Raw genomic sequence first — 24235 nt, 5'->3', positions numbered from 1 at the left:
CAACCAATTATGATGCCTGTAAACTGGTACAGCTGTCCAAATTGGTTCCGAAAGGCATTCGGACAGCTCGCATCCTTTGGAGCTGAACTGTATATCTCTATGAACTCGGTTTGCAGGCAAGTGATTACGATGACCGATTCGAACAGCCGTTCTGATTCGGTCTCTCCGTAATTATTCGGCTGCCGGAATCTGTCATAGGGGGCCTGTAGTAGGCCCCTCTTCACCCGGGGCCCTCCTAATCGAGTCTGTGGGGGTACCCAAGGGACCCGCCTTTCCACCCATGGACAGTGTGGCAGGGATCATGGGGTGCTTGCCACAGGGTGCAAGGTTTTCCCCAGCCACCCCTTTCTTCAATGGGAACCTGTGTTCTCGTTCGGAACACAGGCTCCCATTGAAGTGAATGGGAGTCCAACCAAATTGTGTCCAGAAGCATTTGGATACATCAAATTGCTCGGTCGGACTCACCCGATCCGAGTTGTCCGGAAACCATTCCGGGACCGTTTTGGTAGGAATGCTTTCTGGATGAGATAATAATCGGCCCCTTTGTCTGAGCTTGTCATCATCTTCGGGAAGCTTCATCGAGCTGTGCAACTTCCTTATCTTAAAGTGACATTACAAAAAAGCTAATATGATAGTATTTCACTGAGTTGCGTTGGGACCTCATAAAGTGTAACTTCGAATTGGCTCAATTCAAAAGTTACACTTGTAAAAACAATAACTCAAATGGCTTATTTTTTTTAAAGTAGGTCCTCAGAAGAGCGTTTAAGGGGACGGGGGTGGAGTAGAGAGAATGGTGAAAAACTCATCAGAAAAGGGGGCTACAGAGATCCTCACCCACCTATTAGGAAAACAAACACGAGAAAGGTAGTGGAAGGCAAACATAGGTCTTTTTCCATTTTTTCCTAAAACACACTTGGTATGATAGCCCTATAGTGCTATACTGCATTTTCCTAAATCAGTTCACCCTCAGAAATGGTTAACAAATAAGACAAGTTTCACATATTTAAGGACGAGGGACCCTCACCCACTGACACGGAAAGCTTAATCTTGGGCCCCGTTCCTCACCCTGGATCGGTTCTCCTGATCGAAACTGGGTTGCTGTATAGGAGGTCTTTGTAGGAGCCTTATGTGGTTCTCAGTTTCTAATTTAGTATGTAGTGTTTTGCTCTCCAGGAAGTGCAAGTAAATAAGAATAACCTTCACAAAAATAACCGAGAAAATGCCAAGGATATCAACGACAGAAAAACAAGCACAAAATGCAGCAATGAAAGAGTGAGAGTGAGGAAAACAATAAAAGCCACATGGCATTCAAAAAGGAGTTTCAAGCCATAGTTTGCAACTCATAGGCTTTCAAGTGCTCACCCTTACTCAGGAGGGTTCCATAAACTCAAAGCTAACAGCCTTATGTATCACCCTGCCTTGTGGCTGTGAACTAGAGATTTTAGCTGCATGTACAAAACTCTTGGCCCAATTTAGAGTTTGATAGACAGAGTACTCCATTGCAAATGCAATGGAGAACACTGTCTGTCAAACCCTCGGCACATTCATCTTGTTTAGAAACTGGTGGACCTTAAGTTTTAGGTTGATGGAGCCAACAGGACTCTTGTCAATGGAAAACTTCCTCTGATGGTACAACAGACATTACACGAACCACACTTTGAGGGGACTCTGCAATGTCTTTTTCCTGTCTGTCACTGCCAGGATAAACCTGGTAGTGAGCGACAGAAATTAGAAATAATCACCTAATCCTCCCCCCACATGCTGGGAAAAAGGGTGCAAAAGTCATTAGTTGTTTTTTGTTTTGCTGAAACAAACAATTTGCCTTCATTCGCGATCATTGTTTCCGAAAAGCAATACCATTTGAAAAGTTTTGTAATCGGCCATCCCAAACCTACAGTTGCTATTTATTTATGATATTTTGTTTTATTTATTTATGATATTTATAAAGTGCTCTATCACCTGACAGGCATCCTGGCGCTGAACCAACAGTGTAACAATCAGACTTGTGTTCCGGGAGATGCAAAATGATCAGTAAAGAGCTAGGAAAGAGCCAAGTTTTTAATCTCTTCCTGGAAAGGAGGAGGTCCTCCATTTGTCTCAGCTCCAGGGGGAGCCTGTTCCACAGTCGTGCGGCTGCAGTGCCAAAAGCCCTATCGCCTAATTTTATTTTTTTGTACCTAGGCACCTTTACCAGACGCTCTGTAGAAGAGCGAAGGCTCTGCCCCGGAACATACCACGAAAATTTCCTCCTCAGCAATGTCGGCCCAAGTCCATGCAGGGCTTTAAAAACTTTACTCAAGGATTTGAACTGGACTCTCTGAAATATTGGGAGCTAATGAAGCTCAGCCAGAGCCAGAGAAGTAGAAGCATGCCTTGATTTCCCCAAGGCAAGTTTCGCAGCTATTTCTTGAATCCTCTGGAACCTATCCAGTAAATATCTCGGGGACTCAAGCAATAAGGCACTGCAATAATCCAATCTGCTTACAATGGTGCATTGCACTATCAGTGCTTGTGCATGCATTGGTAGCAGCGGGAGAATTTACCCAGGGCTCTGATAATGGCAAAACAGATCCCCACCGTTTTTTTTAACTGTGCTTCAAGAGTCAGTTTACTGTTGAACATAACGCCCAAATTGCGGACATTCTCAACCGGCAACACTGGACTGGCTGATGCTAATGGCCAGAAGTTCAGGGGAAGCCCTGTGGGGTTCTTCCCCACTGGACAATAGAGAATCTCAGTTTTCTCAGAGTTAAACTGAAGCTAATTTTCCTCCAGCCATTGAGCAGTATCTCGAAGACACTCATGAAACACTTCCAGCGATATGGACTGTTCTCCCTCTAAGGAGATAATCAGTTGAGTATCGTCCGCATAATTTACAATGTTAATATTGTGTGACCTTATAACAGTAATTAGAGGTTTCATATAAACATTGAAAAGAATAGGGCTAAGCGCAGAGCCCTGCGGAACGCCATGCAAAATGTCAGTAAAAACCGACTGATGGGGGGGGAGCGTCACTGCCTGTTTCCTATTAGAAAGAAAGGAGTGGAACCAGCTCAAAGCCGTACCTGCTATTTCTACCTCCTCTTTAAGTCTCTTCATAAGAGTGGCGTGGTTGACCGTGTTGAAGGCGGCAGACAGGTTAAGCAGGATTAAGACAACCGCTTGACCCCTGTCTGCACTCATACGAAGCTCGTCCATCACCGTTACTAAGGCCGTCTCCGTACCATGGGCTGGACGAAACCCAAATTGCACATCCTCTAAAATTCCATTAATTTCCAGGTACTTAGAGAGCGCACAACTAACCAGGCGTTATACAATTTTAGCGGGATAGGGTAACAAGGAGATCGGCCTGTAATTTTTAGGGCAGCGTGGATCCAAAGTTGTCTTTTTAAATAGCGGAGTTACCAAAGCCTGTTTCCACCCTATAGGTACTGTTTCACTCAGAAGAGTTTGGTTGCAAATACAGCGGAGAATAGGGAATAAATCTACTCCCATCTCCTTCCACACCTTATGCGGTAAAGTGTCCAAAGGCGACCCTGAAGAGATGCCCAAAGCCAGTTTACAAAACTCCTCCTCTGATGGTATCTCAAAATCGGTTAAGGTGGGCCGCAGCACTGTCTCTTCACCTCCTACCTCATTGACATCAATAGGATTTCCCTCATCCTGCCCCTTATATTCTATGCCCTCAATCTCCTCCTGTATCAATGCTCCTCCAAGGCCATCAATGATATTTTTAATTTTTTCATTGGAAAAGTTTGCCAGGCTATCACACAACTCCTGAGTAGGAGGCGTCTGATTCTTAGCACACTCAGGGCTGGACAGATTATTCAAAATGTTAAAAATGCTCCTGGTGCCATTAGGCGCATTTAAAATAGTCCTGGAGAAATAGTCAGATTTTGCAATTATTATTTCCTTCTTATAACTGGTAATTAAAGATTTCAAGGCGATTTTATCTTTCCCTTCATACGTCCTTCTCCACCTCCTTTCTACCTGTTTACACTCAAGTTTAAGATTTTTCAATATATCATTGAACCAGGGTCCTGAAGGTCTACCCACTTTCTTATGGTTCTTTAACGGGGCGATCCGATCCAGAGTTGAAATAATCTCTGTGCACAAAGATCCACTAAACACTTTAGTAAATCTGCTCTATTATCTACAATACTCATTCTGAATCTTCACTCATTTACAAAGGAAAACTGTATACACATGTCGTAAGTCCTGTAGTTCACAATGTAATGGATAACTCAGATTTTTACTAGTTGCCTTGCCCTTTCTTCTTACCTTGACACATACGTTGTGCTGACTTTACTGGTGATGTAGCTCTACATATGGAGGCTCCATGTTATCAACCGTACATATTTAAAGGGCCTATGGTCTCCTTCTGATGCTGCAATGAGTACCATTTAAAAATTGCCAATCAATAATTGTACTACCTGTGAGCTAACAGCCGGTTATAGGGCCAGCACCGACTTTAGGACTGCCAGCTGCTACAGGCATGGTTATGCTCTCAATTTTAGAGTTGATGGTCATTCAAGTGAACATTTGTTTCCCGTGAAATAGGTCCTACATACATTGCAGGAGCCAATTCAGAGGGTAAACAGTGCCACATTTGCCGCAATGCCATGGCCGCACGACAGAGGTTGTGTAACTAATTTGTTTCCCGGAGATTCTCTTGCAATTCCCAAGCCAGACCAATCTCCATAACTGAAAAAATTGAGGTGATATTTGATCAGGGAGTTCTTTGCCAGTTCATTTATTTTTATGTAGTCAATACTTATGGAGTGCATGCACACCAAAAAAGGTACATTGGTGATAAAGAACTTCCCAGAAAGATAACCTATTAACAAAATTAAAGGGTTTTGATACGTTTCGGCAAGTGTAGGTGTTTAGAACCTGGACAGCAAGAAGATGATTTTTCTGTCAGAGACAACAAGGTGGCAGTGTCTTCCTAATCCGCTTGGCGCCCGGCTTCAGCTGTCATTGCCCTGAGAGAGTGGTGATTTGTCACGAGAGAATTGCTTGACCTGGCTAAAACGCCGGTCCTACTTTGCACTTTGTATTTTGCACACTTTTAACTTCATTTTAATGTAGCAATTTTAATGATCGGTGTGTAAGACTGTAAATTCTGCTCGTTTCACGTAGCGCTCAATTAAGTAAATTTTAACCTACTTGAACTGTCCGCTGATTGCGGGGGCCTTCAGGGCTCAATCCTGGTCTGTGCTCGGTGTCACTGCCTGCCCGCCCCGTTCCGACTCGGTATTGGCTACCGTTGAGCGGAGGGCGGGGCAGGTGAGAGCCAGACACGCCTACTGACATTGACGCAGCTGAGCGGTTAGCGCTCTAGTAGCCCTGACGAGAGACTATTTAGGCGGGAGGAGGCCTGGGCTCTTCGCGGTAAGGGAAGACGGTGGCAGTGTCTTCCTAATCCGCTTGGCGCCCGGCTTCAGCTGTCATTGCCCTGAGAGAGTGGTGATTTGTCACGAGAGAATTGCTTGACCTGGCTAAAACGCCGGTCCTACTTTGCACTTTGTATTTTGCACACTTTTAACTTCATTTTAATGTAGCAATTTTAATGATCGGTGTGTAAGACTGTAAATTCTGCTCGTTTCACGTAGCGCTCAATTAAGTAAATTTTAACCTACTTGAACTGTCCGCTGATTGCGGGGGCCTTCAGGGCTCAATCCTGGTCTGTGCTCGGTGTCACTGCCTGCCCGCCCCGTTCCGACTCGGTATTGGCTACCGTTGAGCGGAGGGCGGGGCAGGTGAGAGCCAGACACGCCTACTGACATTGACGCAGCTGAGCGGTTAGCGCTCTAGTAGCCCTGACGAGAGACTATTTAGCCAGAAGTCGGCTCAAGCGCGCAGCGGTTGCGCGCAGAGGGGCGCCCTTGACGGCGCCAAAGACTAGCCTAAGACTTGCCCGTCTGCGCCCGTCCGCGACAGGACGGGACAAGGGGCAATGGGGACACCGTCGACAATCCCACCTTTGACCACCACAACGAGGATCACGTATTCCAGTGGGACGTTACGTCAGCTGGGTGTGAGCCCCATTCGGACATGTGGACTAGGAGGTAAAGTGGAGGTGGAAGGCCCCTTCTCCTGTCGCCATTGTCAGACCCAGTTTACCATTGCCAGTCAGAACACCCTTCCTCATGGCTCTAGGACGGATTTCTCCCCCTCCGGTAACACTGGTAACAATTGTGCCAGTGCTGCTATAAGAAGGAAAAATCTACTGTGTAATGTAAGATCTCTACCGAAACATGCCTCTGAGATATGGGACCTAATTTCCACTAGCAATCCAGATCTATGCTTTCTCACGGAAACATGGTTAAAACCCTGCTCAACTCCAGCAATTGCATTAGCCATTCCCTCGCGTTTTAAAATTATTAGATTAGATCGACCCTCGAAAATAGGCGGAGGAATTGCTATTGTTCACAAACAAGATATTGATTGTTCTATGGTAACTGAGCTATCCACACCAGAAATTGAACTATTAATATTTAAAATCACTCCCTCTGGAAAAAACTCAGCCACGCAGATGGGTGCCTTAGTATATCGCCCTCCGGGCTCATGTGCAAACTTTTCTAACGTTTTACTTGAGTCTTTGGCTCCTTATATCAGCAATGATAAAGATTTTATTTTACTTGGAGATTTTAACATTCATAGTGAACAAATAAATTGTAAAGAAGCCCAGTCGGTTTTACAGGACCTTTTGCTTCTGGGGTTATCACAGGTTAACTCTGGACCTACGCACCGGGCAGGACACACATTAGACCTCATATTAGCAAACCATCCTTTAGTCTAATGTCTACCGCCTATTCAAACCAGCTGGTCTGATCATTTTGTTATCGAATTTCATACCTTTCAACATAAATATATTGGTCATGAATCAGCCTCTCTTCCCTGCAAACGACGCCCTTGGTATAAGGTTAATGAACAGACTTTTAAAGATAATTTTACTAACCCCTCCTACTCTGTCACAGAGGGAATTGATGGTGCCTTAAGGGAATTTGACTTAGCCACTAGACGAACGATAGACATCATCGCACCATTGAGACAATTTAAACCACGCCCTGCCAAAAAACAAGAGATCTGGTTTTCTGAGGAGCTTCGAATTTTAAAACAGAACTCTAGGAAGCTGGAAAAAAGATGGAGAACCTCACATCAGGAGAAGGATAGAAAGCAATACTGGGCTTCTCTATCCATTTATCACAAAGCCATTCGTGGGGCACGTAAAACCCATATAGCATCACAAATTGCTGCGGCAGGGAATTCTTCAAGGGTTCTCTATCAGGTTCTACAGTCTTTTGTGAAGCCAGTTGCCTGCGAAAGCTCTGAATCAGTATCCCAACTTCTTTGTGATCAAATTTCGTCCTTCTTTTCTAATAAGATAGACAGGATTTATGAGAATATTGTCAATTCTAATCTTGCCTCCACTGCCATGGTCCCCTGTCAGGTCTTTAATGATACTGAACATGTGCCTAATACACAAGTTTTAGACACCTTTCCCTCAATCTCTTCCCCAGATTTATTGGCTCTGATGACCCAGATAAAAAGTGGTAGTCCGGATGACATCATACCTACCAAACTTATGCCCATCCTTTCTGGACAACTTGGCCCCATGATTCAAGGACTGGTCAACCTGTCTCTTAGCTCGGGCTCTGTTCCCAAGGATTGGAAGCGTGCCCTGGTAAGGCCCATTAGGAACAATACATCTATTCCTTGGACCGAGCTTACCAATTTAAGACCCATCTCACTGCTTCCTTTTCTTGGGAAACTGACAGAAAAACATGTCAACAGACACTTGTCCAGCTTTATCGAAGATGTGGGTGGCCTGGACTACTCACAATCTGGGTTCAGGCCAAAACACAGTACAGAGTCTACTCTTCTGTCTGTGGTAGACGACCTACACATGCTTCAAGATAGGGGTTACTCTGTAATCTTAGTTTTGCTTGACTTGTCAGCAGCGTTCGACACCGTGTCACATAACATTCTTGTTGACCGGTTGTCGAACATGGGAGTGAAGAACAAAGCCCTTGCCTGGCTGAGAAGCTTTCTTACTGGCCGTACCCAGACTGTCACCATGGGTACGTACCGTTCCAGGGAAGTAGAAATTACGAAAGGGGTGCCACAGGGCTCCTGTCTGAGCCCTACACTTTTTAACATCTATGTGGCACCCCTGGCAAGAGTGATGCGCGAATTTGGTTTTATTCCAGTGTCTTATGCTGACGACACACAGCTCCTCTTCCCTTTCAAAACCCTCACGACGGAAATTAAGAACTCTTTCTCGGCAGGCATGAAGGCTGTAGGGCAATGGATGTCATCTAATTATCTACAATGCAATGTCAGCAAAACAGAGATTATGTTGTTTGGAGGGGCCAAGATACTGTGGTCCCCCGATTGGTGGCCCCCCGATCTGGGTATGGTTCCTGAACCGAAGCAGGTTGTTAAAAATCTGGGGATACGCCTTGACCAGGATTTAGTGTTAAGGCAGCATACCAATTATATTACAGGTGTATGCTTCCACACTATTGGCCTGTTGCGTAAGATTCTTCCTTTGTTGCCGGATTCCTCCAGAAGGACCCTGGTGCAGGCTCTTGTTCTAAGCCGGCTGGATTACTGTAATGGCCTGCACCTCTCAGCAAATGAGGGAGTGTTGGCCAAGTTGCAGGTGATCCAGAATACAGCAGCTCGACTGGTTCTGAATGCCCCTCCGAGAACAGCTTCTAAACCTCTTTTAGAAAAACTGCACTGGCTGTCAATCCGGCAACGGACTAAGTTTAAAATCTGTTGCCTGATCCACAAAAGTATAAATGGCAAAGGTCCCCTGTACTTGGAAAACAAATTCATTCCCTATATTCCTACCAGATCCTTGAGATCCAGCAATGGTTTTCTGCTGGTAGTGCCCCGTGCCAAAAAAGCTAGACATGGGGGTAAAGCATTGTCAGTCGTGGGACCTACACTGTGGAACAGTCTACCTCAAATTTTAAGAATTTGTCCCGAACACCTGCAATTCAGGAAACAGCTTAAAACTTTGTTGTTTAAAAGTGACATCTAAGACGGCTCTCCCTGTCTGTTAATGATCAGCTGAAACCCGTTCCAGAGCGCAGAGATACTCCATTGGAGTCGATTCTAGCGCTATATAAACCCGCAAATAAATAAATAAATAAACAATGCAGGAGTCCTGGATATCAGGTCTGCTGGTGAAAATGACATTAGAGGTCTCATCCTTAATTGGGCAGCTTCACTGAGGTTTTTCTCAATGAAACCAGGACCACCAAAAAATGCAGTCGCCTGCCTTTAAATAAAAGAATGTGCCAATCCGCCAATGTTTTCATTAATTTCCTGTTACTAAGCATCTTTAAATGAGGTCCTGTAACTAATAAGTAAATGAGGCATAGACATTGGTTTTAACCATCGTTTTTTAGCACAATATTGGCATGACAAGCCAATAACATGAAATTCATCAGACCCAATTTGTTTCTGAATGACCAGATGGCGGATGGTTGCGTTTCGCCCTTCTAGAATTGTGATATTTATCGCTGCTTCCAGTATCCACATTTGAAATTAGCGCAGACTGATTTTACTACCACATGGAATGGGTAATCGAGGTTTTTGCATCTACCTCGGTGAACTTTGGAGGCCGTGTGCAGTTGGACAGGGGTGCTCTCCTCAACTGCCTCTGAACCCAGACCAGTTGTCCAATCCCAGTATTTTCTGTTAAGGAGAGACATTTCTTCCTGCTTGAGGGTTTCGCACTTCGCAGAGTGTTCGATGTCTAATAATGTTCATGTAAAAAAGACTTATTCGAGCCGAGGGAGTGAAATATAGGTTCTGTTGCCACCAGCTCTTTTAAAGCGTTTTTCACGCAAATACTTCATCCCTGGTCTAGGGTCACAGATGTCGAGTTTAACGTGTTGTCTAGTCAAACTTCCAACGCAGTTCTGAGTAAAAAAAAATCAGTTTTTATATAGCGCAGCTACTCAAGGCGCTGGGGGCCGTCGTGGAAATCGAGTGAGCTATTGGCCAGAGACACACGGTGCTGAGCTGAGCTGCCGCCGGAGCCGGGGTTCGAACCGTGAACCCTCTGCTCCGAAGTCAGCTGCCCTGGCCGCTGCACCACACCTTACCTGATGATTTAGGGAATTTTAGTCAGAATTTGAACAGTTTATTCTGATTGGTGTTTGAAAGTGTGCATTCGTTGTGGTTCCGTTACAGGAGCTTTTGCTGTATATGGTTCTAAGCCAAGCGAGTTTGTCTGTGGACCATGGCAATGTAAAACCGAATACCGCGTCCCCACGTGTAAAACCATGAATATTTATTATTCTCCTCTGCTGCCTCCTATAAAGTCTCACCTGTTTCTGGAGGAACTTGTGCTCCTATTTGCAGCAAGGTCATTGCAAACGAATTCTTCAAGGATGACTGAAACTCTGTATTTTCTTAAGTCATTCTGTAAATCAAATTTAGTTCCACAATACCTGCCCACCACTAGCACTGCCACACAAATTATATAGGAATGCAAAACTCACTTATCAAAATATTAACACTTGAGTCTCGTCCAGTGTAAACGGCCCTGTCCAAGGCCATGCTATGAGAACAATGATTCAGTACCCTCGACAGTGAGCTGCAACTTGAGACCCGAGACCCTCTACCATGCACTAAGTGTTCCAAGAAGCGCTGCCAATATTTTCATAGTAGCGACCTCGCTGCGACTCGAGAAGAGAAATGATGTCTATATAAACTGCGTGCAGTAAATAACGGATGCATTGGACTCTGCGTGTTGGTGGTCTGCATGTTTACTTTTCTTTCTACATTGGGATATATAAATTAGCTGCGGTTCATGGAATGACTCAAATTTATATGGTGTCTTAGACAGCCTGCATTTCTATATCACCCCTCTTTTCTACATGTTTCTTTTGCGTTCTCCATCTCTTTCTTTCTCTCTGCCACTCTCCTGTTTTCTTTTTTATCTCACACTGACAGTGATGCACACATTTTCTGCCTCACTCTCTGTACAGCGCTTTGCTCCTAGTTTCTTCATCACCCTTTCGGTTACTCCCTGTCTCTGCTTGTTTTTTTCGTTGTTCCCAGACTAAGGCGAGTAGACGCACGCAAACATTCCTTCCCTGTCTATCACTCTGTCTCTAGCTAAGCTATCTCTTTATTCCCACACTCGGTTTCTCCCCCTCCCTCTTTTTCCCGCTCCTTCATATGCACGCACACATGCACTCTCACTCTGTTTACCTCTCTTCTATTCTTGTCATCACTTCCTTTCTGTCAACCTCACTCTCACACACTTTCTCTGTCACTCCCTCCCATTCTCTCTTCATTGTTAAGGTCTCTCTTACTTTCTATCATTCTCACCAGCTCTCAATGTCTCTGCTTTCCTCTTCCTCACTCACCCATTTCCTACTTTCAACAGTGAAAGTCGTGCAGTATTTTTTTGTTTTTGCAATAGATGCTTTGATTCCTAAACTAGGGCGGGTTCAATATTCTGCTAACTCCTTCAGATGTTTTGCTCTTCGGCTCTTGATTCTCCGAATGTCGCAGGAAACATTAATGAAAGTGGTTTCTCGTGTGCAGTTTGTTTTTTCATGTACCGTGATTGTGATTTCATTGATGTAGTGAGATCACACGACACAGATGCTGTTATCCACATTCTAATCTACCAATGTGTCACTGTGCTTTACAGGCTCGCCTCGATTTAGTGTCATGTGAAGTTGAACCGTAGATGCAAGAGTGCTCCACTTAAAAGAAACTCTCATTACAATTCACCCCGGGCATCCTTAGAAAGAGACATTTTAGGAACAACTTGCTCATCATGTAGCCCTGCAGTTCCCTGGATAGAGATCCATGGATTTCCAGACAGCTCACAAACTGCAGCTGACTTGATAGTTACACTGGGCTGGGGTGAACACAGAATAAAATGGAAAAATGCCAGATCGACGAATAGACAGCTACACTGGAAGAGATGGAGAGACAGACAGACAGACAGACAGATAGATAGATAGATAGATAGATAGATAGATAGATAGATAGATAGATAGATAGATAGATAGATAGATAGATAGATAATGCTACCAGATTGCACAATGGTAACAGAAGGAGCAATGGCAAACTTCGGATGGAGCTAGAAGTTTCCCTCTGCAGAGTTATGCTCAGTCCCTTTAGGAGAGCGAGAACGAATACATAATGCTACCGTGGTACATGCATTCGCTTATCCCCTGCAGATGCTGTAAGTCCTTTCTTTGCTAATGAATGACATAATCATAACAAAAATCACCTAGCAGGTCGTCTCTGCAATCAAGACATGCATTCATTGTATATTTTATTGTATTTCAATGCATTATATTGAACAATGATCAGGGGATTTGATAAGTTTCGATTATTTTGTTTATTAATATGGAGTATCGTGTTGTTCACAGTAACTGCACTATATGCGTCCCAGTAGAACGGTTCAGCCCTTCGAAAGTGCAATAAGCAGAACCTACAACAGTGTAGTTATTTGCTGGAGGTCGCCGTTTAGTGCCAGGACTCAACGTGGTTTAAAGTACTGTATGCTAGAGAGACTTATCAGGTTACTTTGCTTACACGAGAAATCACATGTATCCAATAAAAATGTCACTTTTCATAAACTATTATAGCCTCTTCGATAGGCCGTTTATTAGATTTGGAAATGCTCCTTGACAAGGGCCTGATATTTAGGACTAGTCAATTACTCACCTGAAAAAGAGACTTTACCAAAATAAAAACGCCTGGTGTGTGACTGTCTGCATTCACGGTGAATTACTCAAGTTTGGGTTATGCAAACCCAACTGGAAACTATTCGTGTTTTGGTAGCCTCGTGTAGATATTATTTCAAGTTATCAGATACCTCATCAAAAATGTACAGAATTTAGAATTCTCGAAGTTATGTTTCTGTCTACTGCCTCACGAGTCATTTATGATATAAGATTACTTTTGAAAGTCATATTTCTAAATATTTTACTCAAACGTAAGGGGTTCAGGTAGGGTGGAAGCAAATCTGTTCACAGTGACTCATAGTAATTTTTTTTGCTTTGCCCCCCCCCACGAACTACAGAATGTGTCATTCCAGGAGACAGGAATGTATTTCAGTGTACTACCATGTAATAAACTTTCTCTGTATATAGACTACCAAGAGGTTTGCTTTAACATTTGCTCACAGTAGGCTGCGGCCCGTGCAGGTAAGAACGGTGGGGCGGTTTGGTAAGGTGGGGGGGAGGGATTTGACTTACGACCATGAGCGAAAATTAAATAAATATTTAATTTTCTCTTGTTGTCTTACGATCATGAGGGAAAATAAAATAAATAAATAATTTTCTCTTGTTGTCGTCTGTCGAAATCCCCCCACCACCTGGTCCCAAAGCTCTTACCTGCATGGGTTGTGGCTGCTCGCAGTGCAAAACACTGGAAATCAAATTTTTGGATTCCGAGTGCTAAGGCTTCCTGAAACAAACCTTAGAGGTACCTGGCTCATACCACACACTTGTTATATTAACCGATGCGTTCTACTGATAAGGATACTTTCAAAAGGCTTTGTGTCAGTGCAAGTGGGATGTAGCGCAAAGCACAACGCTTGAGAAATTTTACCCAACCTCTCCAACAGACGTGAGTTTGTTCACATGGGCACCTCCCATTCCCAAATGTTCCTTATCGCCATGGACATCTGTACCTGAGGCCAACCGTTAATTCTATTACCTAACGGAGCAACTAGTATACTTAAGTGCAGATTTGTCAAGTGATCATGGCAGCTGAGAACCAGCTTAATCCCGTAATTTGATTTCTTACATTTTTTTATCTGCCTCTTGTAGGAGCCATTTTATTTGTAATATTTGTAATGCACAACTAACATTTATGTTACCTTTATGTGTTTAAATTGTACATGTACTTATTTCTTGTCTATTGTAATAATATTAAGTAAACGCACAATATAATTGCATTCATTTATTTATTCAAAAACATTTTAAATTAAAAATTGATTCATATCTTTTAATATTTCTTTGAACTTTTTTTTATGAAAGTCGAGTTAGCCAAATGCAACACACAAATGAGCATTTTTTTGTTCATCATGAAATGATATTCAAAATATTATTTTATGAACTAGAGTTGCCTATACTCCATTTTCTCGTCACTTCTCATTCTTACTTATTAGACATGGTTAAAAAAATCCCAATGAATGTGATCAGTGCGCGTTTCAGTGCGTGCAATGAAATTCATTGTATTTATTTATTTATTTACATTACTCCGGTTGGCCGTGAGACGGAGTTTACTACACCCACCCTGCCTCTCTCCCGCCCCACAGCACTCCCTGCACGGGCTGCTACTGGCCAGTGGCGGCTCCTACGCTAAGGCGGAGGACTGTCGCCACACTGCTTTATGCAGTGCAAAAAAGGAAAAATAAAATGATAACTCAAGGTTATTATCACTTTATTTTTTCACGTTGCAGCATCTTTGTGGCGTGGCGGTGCTCTCAGAGCAGGGGTAGGATTGGTTTGCACTCCCTATGTGAACATGAGTGATTGGCCGGCCAAACAGTCATGCACACACAGCATGTTCTCTATGCAGGCTGGATTACAGCCTAAGTGGAGAACATACCCACCCCTCCAGCCCCTGGCTCAGCGCCGTGTCACTGCGCTCAGACCAATCACAACGCTGCATTGCAGTGCTGTGAATGGCTGCGGGTAATGTCGGAGCCCTGATGATACCTGCTTCCTGTTTCCCTCAAGAAGCGAGGAAAAGGACGCAGGAGAGGCAGCTATGCATTTCCCCCCCTCCTTAAAATATAGATGGCCCTGTTGGATGGGGTTCCCAGGACCATATTAGGTTGAGGGAGGGTGCCACACATCTCTTCTCCTCTGTAAAAAACGAAGGCCATAGGAAATTGTGTTTCAAGGCCAGGCCCTATGGCCAACCCCACACTGTGCACAGCTAAAGGCCATGTGCTGAGTGGAGTTGGCAGTCTCTGTGGCCAACCCTATACCATGCATGGCCAAGGGCTGTGCATAGTATGTGCTTGGTTTTATGTGAGGGGGTGGCCACAGGGCCTAGCCACAGGGCAGGTCATGTGGGCAACCCCCCCACTGTGCATGACCAAAGTCCCTGCCCTGTGTGGGGCTAACTACCTTTAAAGGGTTGGCACAGGGCCTGACTGCAGGCCGGGCCCTGTGGTCAACGTCCACTGCTCACAGCCAGGCCCTGCGGCAAACTCCCTGCCATGCACAGTAGAATTTACATATGGTAAGTAAATATTACTTTATGTTAAAAAAAAACCTAGAAATTCACTTGAAAAACCAAAGATTGAAGTTAAGTTATTGTTAGGGGAAATGTTCAGGAATAATATAATGTTTTAAACTCTAAAAACCAATTTACCAGTTGTAGTTATAGTTAACTCAAGTAACTATAACTCATGCTAAAATGTAACTTTAACTCTCAATTTTACCATACATTGATAAGTTCCCTGCTTACTGCATCACTCATGACATCTTCTATGACATAATTAATATTATCACATTGACAGTAAAATGCTTGATACGAAAACTGTGCATGGTGAATTTCTGTTGTTTATAACATTACGTTGTTACAGAACATTTCACCCAAATATAACGCTACTTTAACCTTTATTTTTTTCAGTTATTTTCTAGGGTTTTTTATATATATTCAGTGAAAAAACCAAAGCTTACAGTGGTGGTAAAGTTAGGCTCAGATTTCACTTGTACAAATTAATAGAAATTCAGCAGTTATAGTTCCCTGAGCTAACTATAACTTCCACCCGCAATGCACTCCAATCCATCTAATGACCCCAACTGATTGCAGAACCCTAGCATATATTCTGCCCTCCACACCATCAAGTATGACAATTTTCTTGTCGGAGGAAAGTTCAACTTCCAGTATGAATACAGGGGGGTTACATACATAATTACTCTTGGGGATGACCGTAAAACTCTGAGCCTGTTTCAAAACAGTATTGGATCTCACTCATTCCACAGGACATACCCCTCACCTGATTTTTTTTCAATTCCAATGCTGTCACAGTGGAATCCCCTCCCCCCACACTTATCCAGTCAAACCACTCTCTTCTTAACATCTTAAGGCTACTTGTAAACCTCATTTACATCTGGGAATCTCATAAATAATACTAATTTGAGTAACGCTTACCATGTACTACCATGTGGATTAGCAGATCTTATCAGTATGCTGACAGCTTCATTTTATGCAGCTATTTTGAGACCCTATAAACAATAGGATGTGAGATGTATTGTCTCTAAATGGTATACACCAGAATTAAGTGAAAACTTCCATAGGTCTCTCATTCCTAAATATTCTGACAAATAGTCATTACTTAGCTAGAGATGTATGTTGTGTTTTTTGCTATGTTTTTGTGTGAGCTATAGATTAGTTATTGCCTTCTTGCTGTTTGTAAGGTTAAGTTATTTGATAAGTGGGATGAGCTCTAGTAGTGGCAGCACTTTGCCAATTACATGACATTTGTGCAGCATTGTGTATGTGACAGTGTGGTGCGATATGACTGAATTGTTCTTTTAACATTTCAGAGACAGTTGCATGGGTAGGATTATACTAATAAGGATTTCACAACTGCTTTGCTTTCGTAACATATTCTATGTTTCAACAAGCAGGGGTCTGTCTAACACATTTATTTGAATGTAAGTGTGTTTTAGAAAGACAATGTCACTTTTGTAGACATAAGGGATGGATTTGTGGTTTTGAGGTATATATGGCCTTATCATATTGCGTACGCAAGGGTGATGGGAGGCATATTGATAGTGAACTGTAAGGTGTTTGTATATCCTATTGGAATAATGTCAAATGCGCAATCTAATATTCTCTTCAACTGTCAGCTTTTAATTAGGAAAGATCAGCTATTATGCTACTAAACTTTTCATACTAGGGAAGGGTAGACAAGCAAGCAGCCTTGGCACTGATGTTGTGTGACATTCTTCAGGTACCGTATCACTTACATGGGATCAATTCTCTATCAGCCTTACATTTATTAGTTGATGCCCAGCCGCCAGAGAATCTGTCTCAGACACATGCAGGCTTAAAATTACTATGTAAGCTCAAGTCAGGAGTTGGCATTACCTGGGCGTAGTTTGCGAAGTAGCGCTACGCATAGCTACGCGAAGTGCACTTCGCACTACGCGAGCTACGCGTAGCTTTGCAAACTGCGTAGTGTGCTGTGCAAGATACTGTTTGCACTGATTGCACAGGCCGGATGCTTGTCCGCACTGTCCAATCAGTGCAAACTGCATCTTGCACAGTGCAAGCAGTTGTTTTCTGCCGCTCAAGTAGATTTCTACTTGAGCGGCAGTTTTCTCAATGCGGACTGGTAGTTTCTCATCGCGAGTGGTCGCGAGCATACACGACCACTCGCAATGAGAAACCTGACCTCCCCGCATTGAGAAGTTCGCCGGGAGGTTTATTTCCACACTCGCGATCGGCAACTTGATGTTGCTGATCGCGAACGAGGAAAAAGTCTCGCTGGGATGTCATTTTGCTTGCTCGCGGTCGCCAACTTGATGTTAAGGACCGCGAGCAAGCAAAAAATGACCGCTGCACTATGCTACGCTACACATGTTTGCACTGTGATACGTTCAATTCGCGTAGTACAAAGTAGCGCAAACTTCGCAAACTACGCGAGCGTAGCATAGTGCTTTGCCCAGGCTTAATTATCATTCACATTTATAAATCTGAATCTACTTCTACACTTTTGAATGCCTTAAAGTGCCATCATACTGACTCCATCAAATGCAATGTATCTTGACCTGAGCAATATTGACCATACAAATTACTAACTTAACTGATCAGTTCTAAGAATACTTCAACTCCTGCCAAACGATGTCAGCCAAAAACATCTATCTAGTAATTTCAATACAATTAGGAGAAACTGTATATGCAAATCATTCATGTGAACGTAGCCCTACTATACAATTCTCTTTAAAATACTTCACCGCATACATGCAACAAAGGTAGAATTATTTACCTCATTATTGCTCATTGTTCAACTCTAGTATTGGCCCACCATTAAAAAATGTAATGGCCACTATTCAGTTCCATTAAATTCCTTTTATCTACACCCAATATCAACATGAACACTGCTAAGAAAAAATAGATCTGACCACTGATAATACTATCATTGTCCATTGCCATTGTCAAGCACCATAATCCCCAAAAATCAAGAAGCTTATCTGTTCTGTTGACATAAAAGCTACTATCTAGCAATACTTTATCTCCTAAAAACTACACAAATTGAAATGTAATAGCATAAAACTAATGCTCCAAATTAAAAACGAAGGTACAACTGGCATGGACTTACACAAAACCAATTGATATCTCTTAAAGACTTGCCTAATCTCTCTTCTGGCACATTTGCCCAACTTGACCCTTCTCTCAGAAGACAGGCCGTATGCTTCTATCTCGCATTAAATGATAGGACTGTCTGACCTACTTTTCTGACATGGTCACATCCACTATATTTTACATTTGTCCATGATGTTCACATCAAAAAACTCAAACCAACTAGCTTTCCACTTAACATATTAAAAGAAAACATTCATCCATATATTTGAATCATCCTAGTGTGCAATGATAAACACATCTTTATCCTCAAAAATGTTCCTCCATCTTTAAAAACCAGACTCCTTAAAAACACAATCTTGTTCAAGACTGTTGTATAGCATCCAATCTCATCTAGCTGGGGAAATGCAAAAGAGCTGTGTGGCAACTCAACTGTGCTACAACAGAGTGACAGAACAGCTACTTGCTGACTAAGAACCCAGCTTCATCCAGGATGCAGCTTAGAAACATCTAGCCTGAATATCCTGGATGATGTCATCAAATAATGGAGGTAGGAGACTGCTATATACTCATTCTTCTTGATCTTTCAGTGCCCTTCGACACAGATGATGAGTTTATACATACCCTGCAATAACCCATGGACTTTTTTAGAAACGATCTGAGCTGGTTCTCATTCTTTCTCACCATCTCTGGAAAATTTGAATTGATCTGTTGTCTTCCTGAGACGTGATCTTGCACACGGCTTGGTCACTCCACATGGAGTCACTGAGATTTATCTTTGATGAAACAGGTTCCCACTACAATCCTCTCACACATAAATCAGGCAATGTCTTTATAGTGCTAAAAACAACCCTAATTCTTAGCTGTTTCAGGCGCAGAAACACATTTGTCCACTCTCTTCTGAATTCTCTTAAAAGGATTAGTTTCTCCTAATTTCTCCCACTTACAGTAAAATCATTGGGTTTATCTTAGACTGTACCCTCCCCGCTATACCACTCCTCAACCTTGTTGCTTAACTTGAAGACCTCTTCCTTCACTCTCTCAAGAAAGCCAAGCTTTTAGTTTACACAGCCCATTTGACAACTGCTTTGCAAGCCCTAGATCTGATTTGCACTGGCTACCTATTGCAGCAAGAATTCATTTTAAATTGTGCTGTCACACCTTTAAAGGCCTGCGTGTGAAGAAACCTGTGGTATTTAACTACACTATTCCTTATTTCAGGTAGCCAAAGAGATATCATAAACATTCATTCCCTACATCTATAAATTCTGCAGCTCATACTTAAGGATGCTAGTTACTAATCCTTCTTTGGTGCAGCGACTATTGCAAACAAAACCCACACTTATCATGCTTGAAATCGCAAAATATCTAAGATCTCACCTCCTTCTTGACTACCTGAACCAATATTTAGAACCAATCTTCCTCAAGCAACACTGTGTGATCTATTGCCTGTCAATGTTGCATTCTCTTTAATGAGCAATACCAATTATTCACTGAGATTTTGTTCAATCCGGTACATATTTTTTGCAATTAATTGTGTAATACAATCTATGTAAAGCACTCTTTCGCTCTCTCTGATGCAAGTAAACTACAAAAATTGTTAAACACAAAAACAAATGAAACTGAATGTGCGTGGGGCCCTTGCGATGAGACACGCCATGGACTGTACTTGCATTGGACTGAAATATCCCAATAAATGCTTCTCTAATCAGAACGTTTTTAATGGAAGTAATCTAAAACATAGTGTTACTTATACTTGCTGTAAGTCAAGGTTTGTCTTTCAAAGTGTGTAGGTGACATTTACAATATTGCTTCAATACTTGTGATATATTTTTCTACCTACATATACACATATAAGATTATGTATCTATTACATTTGTGTAACATGCACTTTTATCTTATTGGAACTCAATTAATACTCATATCCCTTTCATACTTTGAGCTTTACATTATACAAAATAATCATAATTGTTCAATTTTAGAGGCTGAGTAAACAATTGAAATATGCTTATTATAGTATTATATAATCGTATGTACCGAACTACAAAGTGTTAGAAATAGATATAATCAACAATTTTTTTCTTTCCATTTACCTAGGTACGTGTATTCACATTTTCTGTTGGGCAACATAATTATGACAAAGGCCCCATTCAGTGGATGGCCTGCCAGAACAAAGGTATGTGTACATGTCTATTAATATATTTTGTTTAAAAATTCAATATGTCTTGTTTAAAAAGTTATACATACAAAATGTAAGCCTTGCTAACAAATTCCATCATAGAGTGGGTACTCTTTAAACCTTATGAATCTAGCCGCTCTAATTTCGCTACTTTCTAAACGTTACCCACATCTTCCCTACATGTACAGATTCTATGGATCCCCAACTCATTCATGAATGGGTAGATCAAACCTTCACAATTAAATCAGAGGCACAAGAAAAATAGATTTACTTTTTTACCCCAAAAGGCCTCATTCATACCTCATTTTAGTTTTTGGATGACAATGGGACCAACACAAAAAGGCTAAAGATTGAGTCTGGAGAGTGCCCCTGCATGTACCTTGCCGGGGCCCCCCTCAAGTATTGTTACACCACTGCTGACATTTAACCATTCCTATCAAATGTGATTCTACATTTCATTCTAATGAAGATTTTCACTTTTTGTGTTACACTTAATTTCCTGGCAGAAACATCTGACATTTGGGAAGGCTAACACTCAACTGTTTTTATTTTTTTTATTTTAGTACATAGTTTGTAAATAAGCATCTCCTCCTGCATGCTGAGGCATGGATTAAAAAAGTTGAACTGGATGCCTCTTTCTTCGGCCTAGCCTTTGTCTCTGTAGCAGTGGCAGCTGGTAACTTTTGAAAGTGGTGGCGTGAATAAATGTTAAATAAAGTCATAAGTGTTAGGTATTTTGCTTCATATAACTATAAATACAATGTGCCCCCATCACCTCTGCAAATGAATACAATTCTGCATCTTATTGCAATCAAATAAACATAAACTTACCTTGCTGATCCTCTTCACCAGCAGAAGCATATCTTTGCACAATAAAACCACCACCCACAATCAAATCCTCCCACCTCGTGCGCTGGTTGATTTGAAAAGATATGCATTTTGGACAATAGTGTCCCAGGCAATCCAAGCACTGCTCCCATGCTGCTTAAAGTACTAGGCAGCAGGAGTACAGTGCCTTGAATGTAAATAGGTCAGTGGGTTGCTACTCTTGTTAGAGACATCCTATTGTTAGTTGCTCTTTATAAGTTAAAATCCTAATGTAGAACTTTGAGCAAAGAGCTGCATGAAAACTGCAAGATATAGGCTAGAGTGTTATGATTTTTTCCCTGTCTTTCATGAACCTAATGTTGCAAAAAGGGTTCATTTGGGTAGAAATCAATTCTTATTATTAAAGAGAACCCTCAACCATGGTGTTAGGTTTTAAATTCTAAGTTTGTGCCTCTCCAGAGCAAGCCCTCTTAAACTATACTTCCTACCTTTATGAATGACCTGTGACTCCTGCGCCTTGTTCTCATGAACTTGTGATCAGTCTTATGTAACGTTTGCTATACACTGATTTACACAGGTATGATTGATTGTCTCTGTGTAATGTAAAGTGTTCTGACACCCTACACTGGTATGAGTGGCGCTATAGAGTTAAGTAAATGCATCTGACAGAGAGTGGTTACGGAGACTTGAGGGGCACTGTGAAAGGATGGTTGTGAAGGAATTTGTGGCACAGTTTGTCATTGGGGATGCCAACAAACATTGTCGCACTGGGCGCCAACAGCCTGACTTAAGAACACTACTGCGGAAGCTAATTTTTCAAGGGTAAAAATGTGACCATTCTGCTTGCCTCTGTTCTGACAGTCTTTATAGATTTGTCCATTGGCCCAGCAAAATTAATCTTGTGAGAAAAATAAAACTTTCAAGTAGAAAGAGATGGCGTGAGCCACAATGAAGGAATGGATGTGTAAACTACGCAATATGTAAATCACGAATTGGCACCCGTGTACTTACAACCCGTCATAAACTCACTAAAATATGTTATAAATTGTGCATGGATTATGCATGTTATAAATTCCAGGAAAATAGGTATGTTCAATAGAGATCACATGATGTATGATTGTATTCTTGAGCATGGGGAATTCATGAATTAGACATGATCAGTGTTCAGACAAAATATTAATTTCAAATTTTCTATTGTTCTGTTCTTTCTCTGAAACTCAGCTGGTGAGACGAAGTAGACAGAAAAGGCGGACTCTATACGTCCTCTAAACATCTGTTTGCGTTTTTGCATGATGCATGCTTTACGCATTCCAGACAATTATCGTATCACGACGACTAGGTTTGGCTAATTCTTACAAAGAACATTGTTAATATGTCCCCTACGTGCCTTTGTTTCTGACCCTTGCAGGGTGCGTATCAGGCTTTGATGGCGGGGGGTGAATGCATGAGTTAAATAGGGCCAGTGCTGGGGTCGGTGAGTCATGGGCTCTTTGTTAGTTAGGAAAGCAGCTTTTCCAGATTGTAAATATTTCCAGTACCTTGGTCCTGGAGACACACAGCACGTGGGTCCTATGAAAAAGAGAATCATCGTTGTTTAGTTAAAATTGAATTCACAGTAGATTTGTCATTGCATCTGCCCTCCGACTGCCTTCTACTCTCGGAGGAAGATGTTTGGTCTGGCTTGCTGCAAGCATTGTGCGGCCTAAGACAACAGCTACACTCGGATCATGGCCAAGTCTTTCCTCTGCTATAGGCGTCATCTCGCTTGCTGTAGATTTAGGCATTCAAGGACAAGCTCACTAATATAGATGGAGTAACTGTTTCATGGATGCATCTTTATACTCAGAAGCAGGCACATGCAGGCATTTCAGCCACTGCTTCATGAATAAATTGGCATCCCAGTTGAAATGGAAGTGCACATTGTACATTTGTGGATGGCAGCTTGTTTATTTATTTCTTTATTTATTTTACGGAGTTTTATATAGCGCGAACTTGACACGTTTCGGGTATCAGAGCGCTTTACACGAGCACCAGTTGCGTTACATGAGGACACATTCACTTATTTGTTAGGCACAGGGAGATTAAGCGATTTGCCCGGAATCACAGAATGTTCAGCGTCATTGCCGAGATTCGAACCTGGTTCCCCAGATTCGAGGTCGACCGCCCTAGCAGATTGATCTTTTTTGAGACCTGATGTTAAGGGCAGGTGGTGATCAAACAATACCATAAGAGAATATGTGTGCCCATAAAACATTGATACTGGTCCTTGAGAGTCATGAAGCATGGCGTGTGCTCCCGGCAAGAGGTTGTGATGTAGCAGGTGAGACTATCTCGTCTAGATACCGTAGCTGGGTATCTCTCTTTCACGGATCATGCTGCTTTGTGCCACTCTGGATTTGTAATGCATGGGAAGTATGCTCCTGCCTGTTGACGCCTGGCTTGCTCCAATCGTTGATGCTAATGACGTCCTCTTCGCTTCCATCAAAACGTCGTTTTTGCCCCATCTTTAACTCACTCTCGCGCCTCTCTGTCCTCGGAGTGTTAGAATGTTCTTCTTTCCTGCCTATACTCACATAAAATACTACTCGCGTTTCTTGCCATTGAAACACCTCAGGTCTTCTGACGAAACTAGAACACATTGCCTCATTAAAACCATGCAATTTTAGTATTGCTGCTCCAAAATGTGCTTGAAGTCTAGAAAAACAAATGTACTTTTATTTATTCAGAGAATGCCATTGTGTTTTTTACATATGTGATCCTTCTAATGATGCAACGAGGTTGTGGGACAGGTGCCACCTGCCACGGCCATCTTCTCCTTCATTTATTTTAGCGTTCAGAAGGCCTGGGGCATCTTGCAGCAGTTCCATTGTCTGTTCACAGTTGTGGTTGCCTTGT

The 24235-nt window shown here is 42.3% G+C and overlaps 1 protein-coding gene across 8 annotated transcripts in view; it reads left to right on the top strand.

Moving 5' to 3' along the window:
• The window catches only part of CACNA2D1 (calcium voltage-gated channel auxiliary subunit alpha2delta 1), a 1735709-nt gene that overhangs the window by 1388417 nt on the left and 323057 nt on the right, over positions 1-24235 (top strand). For all 8 annotated transcript variants that reach the window (XM_085652892.1, XM_085652894.1, XM_085652893.1 and 5 more), the window contains exon 13: positions 20431-20509. In XM_085652892.1, coding sequence (XP_085509018.1) covers positions 20431-20509 — 79 coding nt within the window. The remainder of the gene's footprint in view (positions 1-20430; positions 20510-24235) is intronic.

The sequence above is a fragment of the Triturus cristatus genome, chromosome 4_1 (genome assembly GCF_964204655.1).
Source record: "Triturus cristatus chromosome 4_1, aTriCri1.1, whole genome shotgun sequence".
NCBI lineage: Eukaryota > Metazoa > Chordata > Amphibia > Caudata > Salamandridae > Triturus > Triturus cristatus.
The sequence above is the reverse complement of the archived record's forward strand: the minus strand, read 5'-3'. Positions and strand labels throughout refer to the sequence as shown.